The sequence below is a fragment of the Lithobates pipiens genome, unplaced genomic scaffold, assembly GCF_037356315.1.
Source record: "Lithobates pipiens isolate NorthernLeopardFrog02 unplaced genomic scaffold, aLitPip1_a1.2 Scaffold_16, whole genome shotgun sequence".
Taxonomy (NCBI): domain Eukaryota; kingdom Metazoa; phylum Chordata; class Amphibia; order Anura; family Ranidae; genus Lithobates; species Lithobates pipiens.
The window spans coordinates 218,899,306-218,918,495 of NW_027507748.1; the positions used below are offsets into that span (position 1 = coordinate 218,899,306).

The 19,190-nt window shown below is 42.9% G+C and overlaps 1 protein-coding gene and 1 long non-coding RNA gene across 2 annotated transcripts in view; one reads left to right on the plus strand and one right to left on the minus strand.

Annotated features, from left to right (window-relative positions):
* The window catches only part of LOC143984303 (pancreatic secretory granule membrane major glycoprotein GP2-like), a 72,993-nt gene that overhangs the window by 42,562 nt on the left and 11,241 nt on the right, over window positions 1–19,190 (minus strand). Inside the window, exons 3-4 of the mRNA XM_077484551.1 lie at window positions 8,149–8,244; window positions 2,164–2,372 (exon numbers count right to left, since the gene is read on the minus strand). Of these exons, the coding sequence (XP_077340677.1) occupies window positions 2,164–2,372; window positions 8,149–8,244 (305 nt within the window). The remainder of the gene's footprint in view (window positions 1–2,163; window positions 2,373–8,148; window positions 8,245–19,190) is intronic.
* Window positions 9,256–12,144, plus strand: LOC143984302 (uncharacterized). The gene is made up of 3 exons (XR_013274783.1): window positions 9,256–9,988; window positions 10,092–11,848; window positions 11,952–12,144. It is a non-coding gene; the product is annotated as an uncharacterized LOC143984302 (long non-coding RNA).

Genomic DNA, 19,190 nt, shown 5'->3' on the forward strand with positions numbered 1-19,190 from the left:
CTCTTGGTGCAACCCATTCCCTGTATCACCTCCAGGGGTGGTGTGCGCTGAGTCGCAACAGCCACCGCTCTCTGCATCTTGGCCTCGGTGAGTACCTCATTGCTGATACTGAGGAAGCCCTAACGGGCGAAACATGTCGGGATCCTATTGCTGAAATACTCAATTCATCTGTTCATTAGATGTGTACTCATGTCTGCTCAATGTCTGTATAGCCAATATCACTGTTTTTAACAAAAACCTCTGTTGTTTCTGTTTAATAAATTTTTATATCTTTTTTATATTCTTTGATGTATCTTTAGTTTACTTTATTTACCAGGCACCCTGAAAGTCCCATTAAATCACCTATATATATATATATATATATATATATATATATATATCTATCTATCTATCTATCTATCTATCTATCTATCTATCTATCTATCTATCTATCTATCTATATATATATATATATATATATATATGCTGTACCCTAAAGTTTCCATGGGCGACACTTTAAAAAGCCCCTACAGGTCATCCGCTTTAGAGTTAACCGTGAATAATGGGATAAAAATTGTTACATGTATAGCGGAATTGATGTTTTCGCATGTAGGTAGCCCGTCGCATGTGTTTATATGTGTATGCGTTTATATGTGCTCACGCTAATTTCTTGGTGGGGGGGGGGTTAAGGGATTGGATGTAATTATGCAGAGGACAAAAAGTCCCCTATGTTATACATTTTTGTGACAAGTTCTCCATAATGTGACATCATAATGAGGACCCTGATGTCTCACCTGAGAAATTATGTTGTACAAGGCGGCGCTTAGATTATATGAGCCGGTTGCTGCCTCCCTTAAATCTATAACCCCCCCCCCCCGAGGACTGCAGATGTAAAAATGATATAAGAAAGTAGCGCCATTCACCCTACTTTCTTATATAACTGATGTCTCACCTGTCCTCCTTTGAAGCTAATGCGGTACAAATTAGCTTTTTTCCTGGCCACAGTGACTGGGAAAAGTGACAGCAAAACCCTGAAGTGAAGTTTTACATGTCGCATCTGGGTTCTTCCTAGTTTGGGAAGATCAGTGTACACCTATATTGACATATATTACCATATGGACATATGATCTCCAGTAATATTTAGTATGCACATCAATGCTAGTTCTGAAATAATAATAACATGGTAGCACCCAGCAGCAGTCTAAGGGCATTTGGATGCCTGCACAAGAGGGAATTTTATAGGAAAGCATGACTAAAATATGTTAAATGCACATCTGAACCTTATAGGAAGATTGTTGTTGAGATTAGTGGTCTGGGGACAGGGTCTCTTCAAGAAATACCTGGTGTTGGCAGGGGTTCTAACTCATCAAGGCTGAATTAGGGCAGCACAGTGGTGTAGTGGTTAGCACTCTAACCTAGGAGAGACAAGGGTAGCTGGTTCAAATCCCAACCATGACATTACCTGCCTGGAGTTTGCATGTTCTCCCTGTGCCTGCATGGGTTTCCTCCCACAAGCAAGTAGGTTAATTGGCTTCTGTCCAAAATTGGCCCTAGTATATGAATGGGGACCTTGGATTGTGGGCCTCTTGAGGGTAGGAACTGATGTGAGCATGCAATGTACAGGGATAGGGACAATTGTAGACACTCACTCAGGTTGAACTAGATGGACTGGTGTCTTTATTTAACCTTACTAACTATGAATTACTATAAAGGCTGCACTTGTTTTGGGTCTGCAACTCTCAAGAAAATGTCAGATGCAGCCAAGCAACAGTCATTTTCGGGTACGGTTGCCACTTCTTCTTCAAGCCAAACTCAAACACTTTAGAGGCGCACAGTAAATTTTTCTGTTTTAGTATACACTATAGGATTGTAACAGACCTGGGACACCTTTGGGCACTCCAAAGAGAATAGTAATGCGACACACATAATGCCCCCTCACCCTCCTGTCAAGCCCGGTTCTGAGCAACATTCCTGTCTGAATAATGTGTCTGTGTTTCAGGTGGACTGAAACACGGACACATGATTCAAAACCCAGACTGTCCTGGACAGGTGACAACCCTACTTTCGGGAGGCCTGAATGTACTGTAATAATACAGTTTACTAAGGTTTAATGTGTCAGTTTAAACTTCACTTGTATGTAGGATCTTCTATAATAAACCACCAAATTGTGTGGCTCAAACTTACAGTAACGCTGTTGTTGCAAACATTATTTGCTAGTGAGTTGTGAAAAACCATCTGGGCAGTGTTATTCACAATCTCCCTGGTAGCCAAACATGAAGTGTTTTGCAGAGTGATAACAGATGTGTTGTAACCATTTGCTTCCAGCCAACACTTTGATACATATATATTTAAATTTCCTCCATTGCAGTTAATTGTTGGAGCTGGAAGACCACCTAACAAGACAGGAAAAAAAAAAGGAATTTTAAATATGACAATGATGATAACATATTTGTAAAAAAAAAAAAATGTCCCTATATTTGTGCATGCATCTTTTTTTTTACTATGCGTTGGTGCAAAAATTGTTATCTTTGTACATAAGGATGATAACATGCTTGAAATATGACAGCTTTTAAATCTCCTACATAATGCAGTAGGCAGATGGCTTGTGGTGTGCAAAATCACACGCCTCTGCTGGGATCACTTTTTTCACACACAACACTGTGTGGGGAATTAAGAAAGAGTGTCTCTACTGCCTTCTGTCGATCACAAGGAGAGAGCAAACCTCATTTGGGACTATTCCCTCAGTTTACCAATTAGACGCTGCGCACTGTCAGTGTTGCTAGGAGTCCTTGACAACCAGTGACAGGTGGTAATATACTGCTCTGCTACATAGTGCACAGAGACAGGCACTATGCCTGTCTCTGTATGTCACCTTATAGTTGGCATACTTCTGAGAATTTCTTAAAGCCTTTTTAGTTTAAAAAAATAAATAAAAATCAACACAAGGAACATTACTTACTATCAGTGGTAATGTGTCCCTTGTGCTGCTTTCTCCTGGTGTACTATAAAGCCCCATATACACTATCAGATTTTATGCTGATTTTTTCCTTCAAATTTACCTAAACCATATAATATGAGGTCAAACCTTAGGAGTTTCAATTTGTATGCAATCAGGCAGGCCCTTGCACTACATGGTTTTGGTAAATCTGAAGACAAAAATCTGCAGAAAATCTGATAGTGTGTATGGGGCTTAAAACTTCCTCCTCTGATTACCCTCCTCCCCAACCCCACCACTGTAAACTTGTGGTACAGCAGGGGTTAAAAGAGCTGAGGAAGCTGTGGCAAGTACTCATCAAGAATGTTGTCTATGCCTACCCTTTCCTCCCTCTCCTCCATTTATAGAAGCTGTACTATAGCTTCCAAGAACGAGACCCAATATATGAATGAAGCACGGACAGATGAATGAAAGGGCCACCTCCTCCTTTCATAGGCTATTTTTCTTTCCTATAAGTGATAGCTCAGCTTCTATAAATGGAGGGTGGGCATAGTTGGCAATTTTTTTTATTGGTGTACATCAGGAACTGACATGGTGACAAATTACATTGCATAAGACAAATAGTGTCGGTATATAAAGGCGTAGTCAACCAATTAAACTTAAAGAGTAACTCCACTTTTGTTGAGAAAAAAAACATTCCCTCCTGGGTGATCTATGTGCATTGCAAGGATTTTAACAAAGATTGTTGCAGATTCCTACCTTTTGTAATTATGAAGAAATCCCTGTGTGTTTGTTAGACATGTGCGATTTGCTTTGTATGAATCGAAAATTCATACGAATTTCCAGAAATCCGTACATTCGTACGAATCTGAAATACGAATTTTCACGCATACGAATTCTGTACAAAAAATACGAAATTTCGTGTACGAATTTCGGATCCAAATTCATAATGAAAATTTGTAATTGCTACGAAAAGCTAACGAACCTAAAAGTTAAAACTCCCAGGAAGTCAGCACAGCACAGGGATGGTGGGAGCCCCTCATAATGATAAATTCCTCATAACGAAAATTCATAATTGTTACAAAAAGTTAACAAACCTAAAAGTTAAAAACCCAGGAAGTCAGCACAGAACAGGGATGGTGGGAACCCCTCATAATGATAAATTCCTCATAACGAAAATTCGTAATTGTTACGAAAAGTTAACAAATCTAAAAGTTAAAAACCCAGGAAGTCAGCACAACACAGGGATGGTGGGAGCCCCTCATAATGATAAATTGATCATAACGAACTTTCATTATTTGATCGAAAAATTTACGAATCTAGCGAAAATTCGTATTTCGTACGAATTCGAATTGAATTTCGGACACGAATTACGAAATACAATTTTTTTTTTAATACAAAACCGGAACAGAACGAAACAAAACTCATTTTTTTACGGCGTCCATGTCTAATGTTAGTCTGTATCCATGTGGAAAAGTGAAGCTAATGGGAGTGGTCTCATAACTATCAATCAGCTGTGCACCTGCAGGGCACTAATGAGGAAATCTGCCGGGCCTGCATCCCTTTAAATGTGATTTCCTATTGGGAGTATCTCACCAAAAATTAAAATTTCGTTGCAGGGGATGCCTGAAATCTGACTTATATCTTAGTGAAAACTTCTAGGAAAACCAGTGAGCCAATCACACAAGCAGAAAATTATGTGTACTCTGTGTACAGAACTCTTCCAGGTAGCAATTGCATTTTTCAGAAAATGACAAGAGCTGCAGATTGGAAAGGAAAGGCACATTTTAATAACATTCAATTACAATGTGACTTGTGTCGCAATTGTATAGGCTATATTATTTTTTCTTTATTTGCTATTTTTTTTACCCTTTTGGTTAACATGCATTACATTACAGTAGGTAAAGTGTGAATCGTCAGTCTTTCATCTCACAGAAGGCATATTCCATCAGGCTGGATTCACACCTATGCAGTTTTAGTGCATTTTGCAGATTTGCACTACAGTCCATTTAACATGGTTTTCTATAGAACACTTTTTGTAGTGCAAATCTGCAAAATGCAAAAAGCACTAAAACTGCATAGGTGTGAATCCAGCCTTAGACCCCGCAATGTGAAAGCCCAAGTGCTTTAAGAGCACTTTCACAATATCAGTGCCCGAAAAAACGCTTGTAAAGCGCTGCATAAACTAGCAGCGCATTACCAGCGTTTTTTCGAGCGCTATTGGGGCACTTTTAACCCCTGCTAGTGGCCAAATAAAGGGTTAAAAGCGCCCACAAAGCGATGCTGCCAAAATCGATTTTCTGGCGTTTTGCAGGCACTTCCCATTGATTTCAATGGGAAGGAGCGCTTTAGGAGCGGTGTATTCACCGCTCCAAAAGCACTGCAAAGAAGCTGCTTGCAGGACTTTTTTTGATGCCCTGCCAGTGCGGCGCCTCAGTGTGAAAGCACTAGGGCTTTTACATTGGGATTGCAGTTGCGGCTTCTTTCAGGGGCTTTACAGGCGCTTTTTTTTTTAAAGCTAAAGCGCCTGAAAAACACCCCAGTGTGAAAGGGATCTCAGTTTGAAAGCACTCGGGCTTTCACATTGGGATTGCAGATAAGGCTTCTTTCAAGCGCTTTACATGCGCTTTTTTAACGCTAAAACGCCTGAAAAACGCCCCAGTGTGAAAGGGGTCTTAGTCTCTTATATGAGTCTGAGGTTTGCTAGATTTTCTGTATTTTTTGTAGGTGTAGTCATGAGAAAATGATAGAGGAAAAGATAAAAGAAGAAAGAAGGAGAAATGGAAAGGGAGAGAGGGAAAAAAAATAAGGAAGTAAGGAAGGGGGAAATAAAAAGGACCCGGGACCAGACAGAGCGGCCGGCCGATGGACATCTTCTGCTGTAACAAAGTGTAGAGCCATTTAGGACTAAAGGTAGTTAACATTCTTGATGAGTCCCTTGGCTCTATGAACCCCTGCACTGGAAGATTACAGCAGCAGGTAGGGGAAGCAGGGAGCGGAGGAGAACGTTTTTTTACAAAACAAGGCACAGGGGACACATCACACGGATAGTAAGTAATGCCCCTTGTGCTGAATTTTTCTTTCTTTCTTTTTTTTTTTTTTTTTAATAGCTCAATTTAGGCTACTGAAAACAGTATAAATAATGAGCAGTTTTATAAGAATGATTCATCTTTTGCCAGTGCAATTCCTTTAAAGAAGCTATTTATAAGCATGAGAGATAAAAGAAATTCATTTTTAAAAACCCTTTGAATAACTCTGTAATCACATCAGAAATGCCTTAAGGCAATGCAAGATGGGAACTTTTTGTCTTACAAAAAAAATAAAAAATAAATAAAAAGGGAAGTTCAAAAGTGTCCTAACTTGAAAAATGCCGTCTTCTCTTGAAGTAAACCTGCTATGCGTAAGACAAGATCATAGTGATGTAGAGCAGGTTGAAACACTTTATAAATTACTTTTATCTTTAAAATTTCTACGGCAATTACAGAGTAATTCACAGTAACAATAATAACCTTTTAGTTATCTCGGACACAGAGTGCAACCTATTAGGCATGGAGTTGGAGAGCTCAGCACTGGTCTGTGCTTGGATAGTACAGGAAATCACTGAACATGAATAGTTGAATTTTGGATACATTATAACAATATTCTAGACAACGTACTTAGTAAAAATGTGTTGCCTGCACTATTTTTTGGGCATTCCCATGCATTTGGCAGGACATTAAAATGAACGGGCTATCAAAACCAGAATGCACAAAAACTAGTTTGTTATAGTGTGAACTGCCCCTTTAGAAAGAGAGGTGGACATCTCTTTTTTTATAAATGCTCTCTGCATCATAGTAAGCTTCATTTTGATTGAAAAAAAAGTTAAAATGGGATACATTATGGTGTTCTTTAGTCATTCTTGTGATCCTGCCAGAAAGATTAGCTAGGCCTTAAGCTGTCCATACATTATTCTACCTTCTTATTTAATTTAGATTTACCTTCAGCTATGTAGTGCAAAGGCATTATTGCATACAAATTGAAAGTGTTTAAGCTTGACCTCATATTATATGGCTTTGGTAATGTTAAAGAAAAATTGCACAAGAAAATTGTATAATGTATGGTCAGCCTTTTACTCTCTAGGATCTCTTTAAAAACAACACTGTAGTTAAACAATACCGAATTTACAAAAATCTGTAACTGATCAATAAAAAAGCAGAAGCACACAGATAAAATCACCACATGATGGTCCTCTAAGAAAGTACACAGTGTTGGATAGACAGGGCTGTGTAGTGCAGTAGACTTTGACTGGTACTAACGCCCCTGCTCACCACACACACCCTTAAAGGGTACTCCACTTTTGCACTTTTGTGGGGAAAAAATAGCACATAAAAAAAAAAATTGCATATACAGTTATGACACAATTCATATTCTAATGTTATTAAAAATTACCTTTCCTTTCCATACTGCAGCGCTTTTCTGTAAAATGCAATGCAATATGGCTACATGGAGGCGATCTGTACACAGATGGTGTACAGAACGCCCCCCCCCCCCCCTATGTAATTTTCTGTGTGTGTGATTGGCTTACTGTTTTTCCCAGAAGTCTGCACTAAAATACAAATCTGATTTTGAGCATCCCCTGCAATAAAAAATAACATTTTTGCTGAGATGCTCCAAAAGGGAAATGATGTCTAAAGGGATGCATAACCTGCCACTTTCCTCATTAGAGCTCTACAGGTGCAGCAGCTGATTGGCAGTTATAAAATCACTCCAATACAGATTGATTCCACACATAGAGACAGACAAACAAACAGCTATTTTTACAGACTAACAAAAGGTAGGAATCTGAAACCATTTTTTTTTTTAATCCTTTTTTAAAAATCCTTGCAATGTACAAAGATCACGTAAAAGGGAATGTTTTTTTCTAAGCAAAAGTGGAGTTACTCTTTAAGCTCTTTCTGACCACGTAACTCAAATGTTTGACAGGAGGATGGGTGGGCCTTAATGCCTACATGCTGCACATATGCCTCCATGAGGACCAATGTTTTTATGCTGAGAGAGTGCTCATTGCTTCAAAGAGGGCTACCAGTCTCTGTTTATAGAGCAATCAGAACAAGCTCCTGTCATGTGACCACTGTGATAGCCAATCATAGTGATCAGGTGATCAGAAAATCTGTCCTGCCTTCAGGCGTTAAGACCCATTTAAAAGGCCACAGAGAGGCGTCGGGAAGGAGATAAGATATTATTGCATACTATACCTGAACTTGGGTAGGCAGTTGAATTACACGAACAAGTATTACCACTGGCATTACAAATCTCATCACTAGCGCAAGTTGGATTACAAACTGCAGACACTATAAAGAGACAGAAAAAAAACAATATGAAGGATATATTCCAAGATTTTTTAATTGATGTTTTGGTATTCTTTTGATCACCAATAATAAACCTAAGCTGCACAACAAGTTTTAATATTATGGGATCTCTAACTCTTTTTGCTCAATCTTTCGTGGTCATGTCGTGGTCTTACCATTAGCACACTCCTTCAGACAATTTTTGTCAAGCTTTCGGCCAACAAATGTTGGATGGCAAGCTATAAAATTTTCTCCTGACAATGGTCTGTTGTCAGATTTTCCTATGTTCAATACACAAGTCCGTCACACAAAAGTTGAAAGTACAAACACACATGCTCGGAATCAATGTGCCCAAAGGGTAGCACTCAAGAGCTGAAATTTCTCTTAGTACATCACTACGTTTGTGTTTTTTGGCCCGACAATTGTGTACCGTTAGTATGCAAGACAAGTTCCTGGCACATGCCCTTTGGACAAAAATCAGACGCTCGGCCAACAATCGGATCCTGTGTATGAGGCTTTAGGCTCGGTTCATATATATATATACGAATCAGATGCTTTTTTAACCGCATCTGATTTGCATACCATGCGAATCAGACCGTCTTTCAATTGAGCCGGTCGACACATGTCCAGGGTGAAGGGAGGGGGCTTTTTCAGCCCCCAAAAAAGGGGTCCTTTGCTCCTATGACCTATTGTGTATCCTCCCCTGTTCTTATAATTACTTATGGTCTATATCCTTCAATTATCTCAAACTTTTTAACTAATTTTTTTATTACTTCATATCCTTATTTATCTTTATATGTTCATTATCATCTGAACTAGCTAGGTGTTCTGCTACCGATGTTGGTTGGCTGGTGGGACTGTTTTGCCGTCGGGTTTTTTTCTCCCTGTCCGGGAGCTGTGACGTGCATTTTGGGTCTCCTCCCACCTCTGTTCCTTGGGGTGGGTGGATACTCCACCCTTGAGCGTCAACGTCACGCACCTACGCTGTGCGTGCGACGTCCCCTTGACGGGGGTGTTGCGCACTGATGTTTGTTTTCCAGACTCGTGGGCTTGAGGGGAGTCAGTAGCGTGCCGTTTGGTCGTATATTTCCGGCCATGCTTGCGACGCTCTTCCCCTCTCGCCACACGGCGTGACGTTGGTGGGCGGTTCCGCGTTGGCGTTATATGGGTGTCTCTCTGGGCGGTTAGGGCACTCGAGGAATTCCCCACACCGGACACCACTACACTTGGGTTTTTATATTCTCCTTCCCTGGGATTTAAAATCTTGTCAGGTAAACTCTTCACTCCCCTCACTGCCTTTTTTATTTTCACAGTTTTAATCGGTTCCTACCTCTTTTTCTTTACTGACAACCTTCTGTGTTGTCTGGTCACCCCTTGTCCACCCCCTTTTAGCTTAGGCTCTATGTCCTTTATCTTCACTTCCTAACACTCCACTCCTTACTTATGGGACGCTTAATCCCCCTTTCCTTTTCACTTTTCACCCAGTGGCAATCTTGCCTCTTACCTTCACTGATGGTTTTACCTGAACCGGTTTTTCAGCTTTTTAATTTCACCCCTTTGTACCACTATTATAGGTTGATGAATTAATCATCACCCCACTTTTCTTTTAGATATACCTCGATTCTCGCGCCAGCCTTGTTTGGCGCCCGTTTCGTCTCTGTGGGGCCCCCTGCCGCGGCTCCTGGTTGGGGGTACCCCTGATGGTTTATGGTCCCCCACCACTACACCACCATTATATAGAACTCTAGTGAGTATAATTACATACCGTAGTTATAGGGGTTTTTATACCTCATCCTTGATTATACATGCTCTTGTTCATTCCGCTCTTGCTCATACTCATATCTTTACAGTTATCGATATTACATGTGCCTTGCTCCTGACGAGTGGCATGGAAGCCACGAAACGCGTAGAGCTAACATCTGCCGTGTTCCTTTCACATTTTCTACAATATGATTTATTACTCATCCTCACAGGTCTAAATGAGGCCTTAGGTCCTGCAGGTTATACTGTTTAATTATTGCTGTGTTCCATTCGGATTGTTGGTGAACTAGGGAATTTTATTGAGTGTTTGATTGCTCTACCCATTATTATCTCTTGTTATTATTGTTTATCATTTTACAATTGATATGAATATTACGATGTATGTCTACCTATCCTATGACTCATTTTTGTATTTTATGCATAATTATATGTAAATTGTGTTTATCATTTGTATGCTTTAGGATCACGCTAATAAAATTCCCTTATGATCACCTATTTACTTTTTTGCAGTCACGTGCTTCATATAAAGTCCCACCCCCCCCCCTTTTTTGGGGGCTGAAAAAGCCCCCTCCCTTCATCATTTACATTGGGATGGAAATGTATGACCTTACCGGGCCATGGTTTCAATAAAAGTCCCTAGGGATGGAAATGTGTGACCTTACCAGGCCATGATTTCCTGAAAGTCCCTAAAAACCCCTCCTTCTCTCTTTGCATATACATTAGGGATGGAAGCATGTGTCGTTGCTCTATTGGTTTAACTTGATTACTTCTCCTGCTCCTATGACCTATTGTGTATCCTCCCCTGTTCTTATAATTACTTATGGTCTATATCCTTCAATTATCTCAAACTTTTTAACTAATTTTTTTATTACTTCATATCCTTATTTATTTTTATATGTTCATTATCATCTGAACTAGCTAGGTGTTCTGCTACCGATGTTGGTTGGCTGGTGGGACTGTTTTGCCGTCGGGTTTTTTTCTCCCTGTCCGGGAGCTGTGACGTGCATTTTGGGTCTCCTCCCACCTCTGTTCCTTGGGGTGGGTGGATACTCCACCCTTGAGCGTCAACGTCACGCACCTACGCTATGCGTGCGACGTCCCCTTGACGGGGGTGTTGCGCACTGATGTTTGTTTTCCAGACTCGTGGGCTTGAGGGGAGTCAGTAGCGTGCCGTTTGGTCGTATATTTCCGGCCATGCTTGCGACGCTCTTCCCCTCTCGCCACACGGCGTGACGTTGGTGGGCGGTTCCGCGTTGGCGTTATATGGGTGTCTCTCTGGGCGGTTAGGGCACTCGAGGAATTCCCCACACCGGACACCACTACACTTGGGTTTTTATATTCTCCTTCCCTGGGATTTAAAATCTTGTCAGGTAAACTCTTCACTCCCCTCACTGCCTTTTTTATTTTCACAGTTTTAATCGGTTCCTACCTCTTTTTCTTTACTGACAACCTTCTGTGTTGTCTGGTCACCCCTTGTCCACCCCCTTTTAGCTTAGGCTCTATGTCCTTTATCTTCACTTCCTAACACTCCACTCCTTACTTATGGGACGCTTAATCCCCCTTTCCTTTTCACTTTTCACCCAGTGGCAATCTTGCCTCTTACCTTCACTGATGGTTTTACCTGAACCGGTTTTTCAGCTTTTTAATTTCACCCCTTTGTACCACTATTATAGGTTGATGAATTAATCATCACCCCACTTTTCTTTTAGATATACCTCGATTCTCGCGCCAGCCTTGTTTGGCGCCCGTTTCGTCTCTGTGGGGCCCCCTGCCGCGGCTCCTGGTTGGGGGTACCCCTGATGGTTTATGGTCCCCCACCACTACACCACCATTATATAGAACTCTAGTGAGTATAATTACATACCGTAGTTATAGGGGTTTTTATACCTCATCCTTGATTATACATGCTCTTGTTCATTCCGCTCTTGCTCATACTCATATCTTTACAGTTATCGATATTACATGTGCCTTGCTCCTGACGAGTGGCATGGAAGCCACGAAACGCGTAGAGCTAACATCTGCCGTGTTCCTTTCACATTTTCTACAATATGATTTATTACTCATCCTCACAGGTCTAAATGAGGCCTTAGGTCCTGCAGGTTATACTGTTTAATTATTGCTGTGTTCCATTCGGATTGTTGGTGAACTAGGGAATTTTATTAAGTGTTTGATTGCTCTACCCATTATTATCTCTTGTTATTATTGTTTATCATTTTACAATTGATATGAATATTACGATGTATGTCTACCTATCCTATGACTCATTTTTGTATTTTATGCATAATTATATGTAAATTGTGTTTATCATTTGTATGCTTTAGGATCACGCTAATAAAATTCCCTTATGATCACCTATTTACTTTTTTGCAGTCACGTGCTTCATATAAAGTCCCACCCCCCCCCTTTTTTTGGGGGCTGAAAAAGCCCCCTCCCTTCATCATTTACATTGGGATGGAAATGTATGACCTTACCGGGCCATGGTTTCAATAAAAGTCCCTAGGGATGGAAATGTGTGACCTTACCAGGCCATGATTTCCTGAAAGTCCCTAAAAACCCCTCCTTCTCTCTTTGCACATGTCCAGGGTGGCCATGGTCCATTTCTGAAAAAGGTCCTGAGCATTTTTGGGTCTGGTTTAGGTGCGATTTCAAGTTACAATTCACACTTGAACCAGTGAACAAAACCTCACCAGACTCCAGACTGCAAACCGCAGGCGGACATGTGTAAACCTAGCCTATGGGTGGCCATTCATGAACAGATGTCTCATCAAATATAATAAGAGGCAGTGAGGCCTCTTTTAAGTCAACTGCTACTGGGACCTCCTGTGTTCTCTACATTGTGATTTGGTCGATGATTGCATGTAATGCAAAAGCATAAAGCATTGTTTTACTTCATGAAATTTTATAGAAACTGCTGCCAGTTTATAAACAACTCAGCGTTGAACAATCTGTGAACAAAAACTCAAGTCTGTCCTCTGAGACCCAATTACACCCAAAACGGTTGCCCCACTTTTCCTTCCAATCATACCTGCCAGAGACACAAGGCACGTGTCAATTAGTCCTGCAGAGTGGGCGGAAGGAGATATGAGAGGAGGGCTTGGCTACTGACGTTAAAAAAAGTCAAAATTTGTATAGCAGTTATAGAGTTGTTTTGAGGAAGGGCAGAGTGCATTGGAAACAACTGATGGAATAAAGGAACCACTATGTTTACATGCTTGAACAATGGAATCGTTAGAGTGTAACTAAAGATGAACCATTTTTGGGTTTTAAATAGAGTAGAGAGGGATTAAAACACCTGTCAGTTTTTATTCTTGTCTGTGGCCTTGTTAGGGAGATTCACTTTCTCTATTTGTCCTATTTACCATTATCATTGAAAGTGAAAGTATATTAAAATCCCTTATTTTGGGGTGCCCCCAGAATAGTGATAGAGAAAAGAAGGGATATTATCCAAAGGGGACACTAGTTCTAGTGACCTTGGTGACACTCCGGTCTCCCTCACTTTGGAGGGACTTCCTCTCATTTCACAGGAAGTGAATGGTAATCTCCTCTATGGAACACGGGTGGCAAAAAAGGTAGACTGATGTTTTAATCCTCCCTCACTGTGTAATATTTACCGTAATTTTTCTTTCCTGATGCCAAACCATGGCAGCATACCTGTGATAGAGATCCACCTCTGGACCAGTGAATAGCATATAAAATAAGTAGTTAGACCCCTCTCTCAATCTTTGTAATTAGCTACATACCGAAATGGACAGGGTGGGCAGTATGCTACCATGGTTTTGGTGTCAGGAATTGTGGAAAGTATTTGCAATTTTATGTTTTCATGACACCAACATGGCAGCATACCTGTGATAAATAACTAGCTGACTGGGTGGGTTTTGCTTGGCAAATACATTTTTTAGTTAGGATGGGACAGAAGATTGAATAATTCCTCCTCCAAAGTCCACTGTTGACAAGGCACCCGGGTCTACACTCGTTGAGGTATCACAGCTCTATTACAAGTACGCTGCCATGTTGGCATCAGGAAAAGGTTTTGCCTTTAGCTCTACTTTAACTCGCTTTTCTATAGAGGAAAAAATTTAACTTTCATTCAAGTGAATTTGCCTTACCTCAGAGAGTCAGTTGTTTGTTTGCCAGACAGTGCACATATTGCTCTTTAACCTCTTCACCACGACCGTATGCAAATATGCATTCATGGCTTGACGGAGTTATAACGGGGTAATTTTTTTTAGAACCAGATACCGTTATACCAGTACTGTTTTTTATAGCCAGCGGTTGGCTTTTTAGTGATAACAACCAATGCGGCTAAAAGTCCCCCCCCTCCCGCCGCTCTTCCCAGGCCTCCCGTCCCACCGGGAGACCCGAGCCACTGGGCCTGAGACCCCGAACAAAGCAGGATTCGGCTCTGATCGGGTCTCTGATTTAAAATCCTGAGAGTGACATCACAGCGTCACTTCTGGTTTACTCGGCTGCCAATGTCGCTGATTCAAAAGAAATTACAGTATTCAGAATCACTGGTTTTGGCGATCTGAATACCCTTAAGTGCAAAGGAGGGATTTGGGGTCTTTTAGACCCTCGATCCCTCCATAAAGAGTACCTGTCACCGCCTATTACTGTCACAAGGGATGTTTACATTTCTTGTGAGAGCAATAAAAGTGATCAGATTTTTATTTTATTTAAAGGGACAATTTTAATAAATAAAATAAAATAAATAAGGAAAAAAATAGTCCACACATGCTCACGCCTCAAAGAAAAAGCATACGTAAGTTGCACCTGCATATGTAAACGGTGTTCAACTCACACATGCAAGGTATCACCACGATCGTCATAGTGAAAGCAATAATTCTACTAAAAGACCTCCTCTCTAACACTAACCTGGTAACTGTAATTTTTTTTAAGGCGTCGCCTATAGAGATTTTTATGTACCATAGTTTGTTGCCATTCCACGAGTGTGCGCAATTTCAAAGCATGACATGTTAGGCATCTATTTACTCTGCTTAACATCATCTTTCACATTATACAAATAAATTTGGCTAACTTTACTGTTTAGTTTTTTTTTTAAAGCATGAAAAGAATGCACCTATGGGTATGTGCTCACAAGCTGGGCTATGAGTGTCCATAGACACACACAGCGCCGGAAAGCCATGCCCCCGCTCCCTCATCACAAAAGTTTGACTGACAGCAGGAGGAGCCCATGGCTCCACTGCCCTTCGTTTCTTCTGTCAAAGCAGGAGGTGGGGGAAGCAGCGCTGGAACTGGAGACAGGGCTGGAGTGGTGACATGGAGACAGTTAAGAGGAGTATGACAGGTAATGGGGCTTTTTTTAAAGTGATACTAAAGTCTTGTTTTTTATTAAAAATAACAAACATGTTATACTTACCTACTCTGTGCAGTGGTTTTGGACAGAGCAGCCCAGTTCCTCCTCTTCTTGGGTCCTTCTTCGGTGCTCCTGGCCCCTATCCCCTGTTGAGTGCCCCCACAGCAAGCAGCTTCGGGGGCACCCAAGCTGAGCCGCAGCTCCATTCAGACACGGAACCGCGATCCACCCCTTTGCTCTCCTCAATGGCTCACTGACTTTGATTTACAGCAACGGGAGCCAATGGCACCACGCTGCTGTCTCAGCCAATGAGGAGGGTAGTCACGGACAGCCGAGTCTCTTGTTCAACATCGCTGGATCTAGATGGACCTCAGGGAAGTATTAGGGGGGCTGCTTCACACATAGAATGCATTAAGATAAAAAAACCTTCTAAATTTACAATCACTTTAATGCAGAGAAGGCATTAAGGCAAAAAAAACCCCAAACATTTAGACTTTAGAACCACCTTAACCTTTTTAGCCAAGACCATATAAATCTGCTAGTGCACCTAACACTACTTGCTCCCCATGCCGATAATGCTGCTGTCCATGGGTGTCTCCATTGCTCCTCCATCGAGTGAAGACACTCTTAAGCCTCGTACACATGATTGGATTTTCGGCAGGGAATTGTGTGATGACAGACTGTTTGCCTAAAATCTGACCGTTAGCCTAAAATCCGACCGTTAGTACGCTCCATCAGACAATTGTTGTCCAAGTTTCCGCCAACAAATGTTGGATGGCAGGCTAGTAAATTTTCGGCGGACAACGGTCTGTTCTCATATTTTCGTATCGTCTGTACACAAGTCCATCACACAAAAGTCCAAAGTACAAACGCATGCTCGGAATCAATGCTCACCAAACACGACATTAGCAGAAGGTAGTACGTCACTACGTTTGTGTTTGTTGGCCGACAATTGGGTACCATTTGTAAATAAGACAAGTTCACGGCACACGCCCTTCGGACAAAAGTCTGATGCTTTGTTGGCCAAAAATCTGATCGTGTGTACACGATTCATGTACACGGGACGTTTTTACAACCTCACCTGAACAATTTAACTTGACAGATAGTAACCCATGTTTTATACGTCAGTTTTGCCGCGCTTACATGCCTTGTTTAGATGCGTTTGCGTTTAGAAATTATTTATTTTTTTTAAATACTTTTTAAAATACTTTTTAAAATAGCCAAAAATGAAAAACGCGCTTAGAAGTGTTTGTCGCTTGAAATGCCTCTAAACTCAGCTTGTGAACCCATTTCCAAAAAAAGCCTGGAAATTACTATAAACGCCCCTGTGTACATGTACTGATAAGATAACATAGAGTAGAGTTCAAAGGAACACAACCACCACATTTAAGGATTAGTAAGCTGCAATATAGTAGGAATTTTCCAAATGATTGGATTGTGGGGGTTATTCCAATCCCAATTTTAGCATAGTGGATAAAGACCTAGAAATTAGAGATGGAAGCAGGTCTCGAGTCCTGCGGGAACGCATGGGAACGGCGTCCCTGCACTATTTTCACAGCGGGAACGCCATTCCCTTTGCAGGACTAGAGCCGCCTGAATGAGCTGTATGCAGAGTAGCGCAGGAAGCGTTTGGCTGTAGTAAGCTCTCCCTCACTTCACACAGCACTGTTCGCTCTCCGGCGGCCCCCCTCTCTTCTCGTCTATGGTCTATCCCAGATGATGTCACTAGCCAATGGGGATAGACGAGAAAAGATGAGGGGCCGCCGGGGAGGGAACAGCACTGTGTGAAGTGAGGGAGAACTTACTACAGCCAACGCTTCCTGTGCTACTCTGCATACTGCCTAGTAAGATGACGATGTGCCTTATAATGTGCCCCCTGGTGTGCTATGTGCCCCATGCCCTAATGTGCCCCCCTGCCCTGATTTCCTATGTGCCCCATGCAGTAATGTGCCCCCTGCCCTGGTGTCCTATGTGCCCCACTGTGCCCCATTATGTGCCCTGATGTGCCCCATGCCGTAATGTGCCCCCTGCCCTGATGTCCTATGTGCCCCACTGTGTCCCATTATGTGCCCCATGCCGTAATGTGCCCCCTGCCCTGATGTCCTATGTGCCCCACTGTGCCCCATTATGTGCCCTGATGTGCCCCATGCCGTAATGTGCCCCCTGCCCTGATGTCCTATGTGCCCCACTGTGCCCCATTATGTGCCCCATGCCGTAATGTGCCCCCTGCCCTGATGTCCTATGTGCCCCACTGTGCCCCATTATGTGCCCTGATGTGCCCCATGCCGTAATGTGCCCCCTGCCCTGATGTCCTATGTGCCCCAATGTGCCCCATTATGTGCCCCATGCCGTAATGTGCCCCCTTCCCTGCTGTCCTATGTGCCCCACTGTGCCCCATAATGTGCCCTGATGTGCCCCATGCCCTGATATGCCATGTGCCCTGATGTGCCCCGTGCCCTTATGTGCTATGTGCCCTGATGTGCTATGTGCCCCATAATGTGCCCTGATGTGCCATAATGTGCCCTGATGTGCTATGTGACCCATAATATGCCCTGATGTGCCATAATGTGCCCCCATGTGACAACGTTTCCCCATGCCCTGATGTGCCATGTGGCCGATGTGCCCCATGCCCCAATGTGCCCTGTGCCCTAATGTGCTATGTGCCCTGATGTGCTATGTGCCCCATAATATGCCCTGATGTGCTATGTGCCTCATAATGTGCCATAATTTTCCCTGATGTGCCCCATGCCCTGATGTGCCCTGATGTGCCATGTGGCCTGATGTGCCCCGCACCCTTATGTGCTATGTGCCCTGATGTGCTATGTGCCCCATAATGTGCCATAATGTGCACTGATGTGCCATAATGTGCCAACGTTTCCCCCATACCCTGATGTGCCATGTGGCCTGATGTGCCCCATGCCCTTATGTGCTATGTGCCCTGGTGTGCTATGTGCCCCATTATGTGCCCCGATGTGCCCCATGCTGTAATGTGCCCCCTGCCCTGATGTCCTATGTGCCCCACTGTGCCCCATTATGTGCCCTGATGTGCCCCATGCCCTGATGTGCCATGTGGCCTGATGTGCCCCGTGCCCTTATGTGCTATGTGCCCCATAATGTGCCCTGATGTGCCCCGCACCCTTATGTGCTATGTGCCCTGATGTGCTATGTGCCCCATAATGTGCCATAATGTGCCCTGATGTGCCATAATGTGCCATAGTTTCCCCCATACCCTGATGTGCCATGTGGCCTGATGTGCCCCATGCCCTTATGTGCTATGTGCCCTGGTGTGCTATGTGCCCTATTATGTGCCCTGATGTGCACCATGCTGTAATGTGCCCCCTGCCCTGATGTCCTATGTGCCCCACTGTGCCCCATTATGTGCCCCATGCCCTGATGTGCCATGTGGCCTGATGTGCCCCGTGCCCTTATGTGCTATGTGCCTTGATGTGCTATGTGCCCCATAATGTGCCCTGATGTGCCATAATGTGCCCTGATGTGCTATGTGCCCTGATGTGCCATAATGTGCCCTGATGTGCTATGTGCCCCATAATGTGCCCTGATGTGCCATAATGTACCCTGATGTGCCATGTGACCCATAATGTGCCCTGATGTGCCCCCATGTGCCAACATTTCACATGCCCTGATGTGCCATGTGGCCTGATGTGCCCCATGCCCCGATGTGCTCCGTGCCCTTATGTGCCCCATGCCGTAATGTGCCCCCTGCCCTGATGTCCTATGTGCCCCACTGTGCCCCATAATGGGCCCTGATGTGCCCCATGCCCTGATGTGCCATGTGGCCTGATGTGCCCCATGCCCTTATGTGCTATGTGCCTTGATGTGCTATGTGCCCCATAATGTGCCCTGATGTGTCATA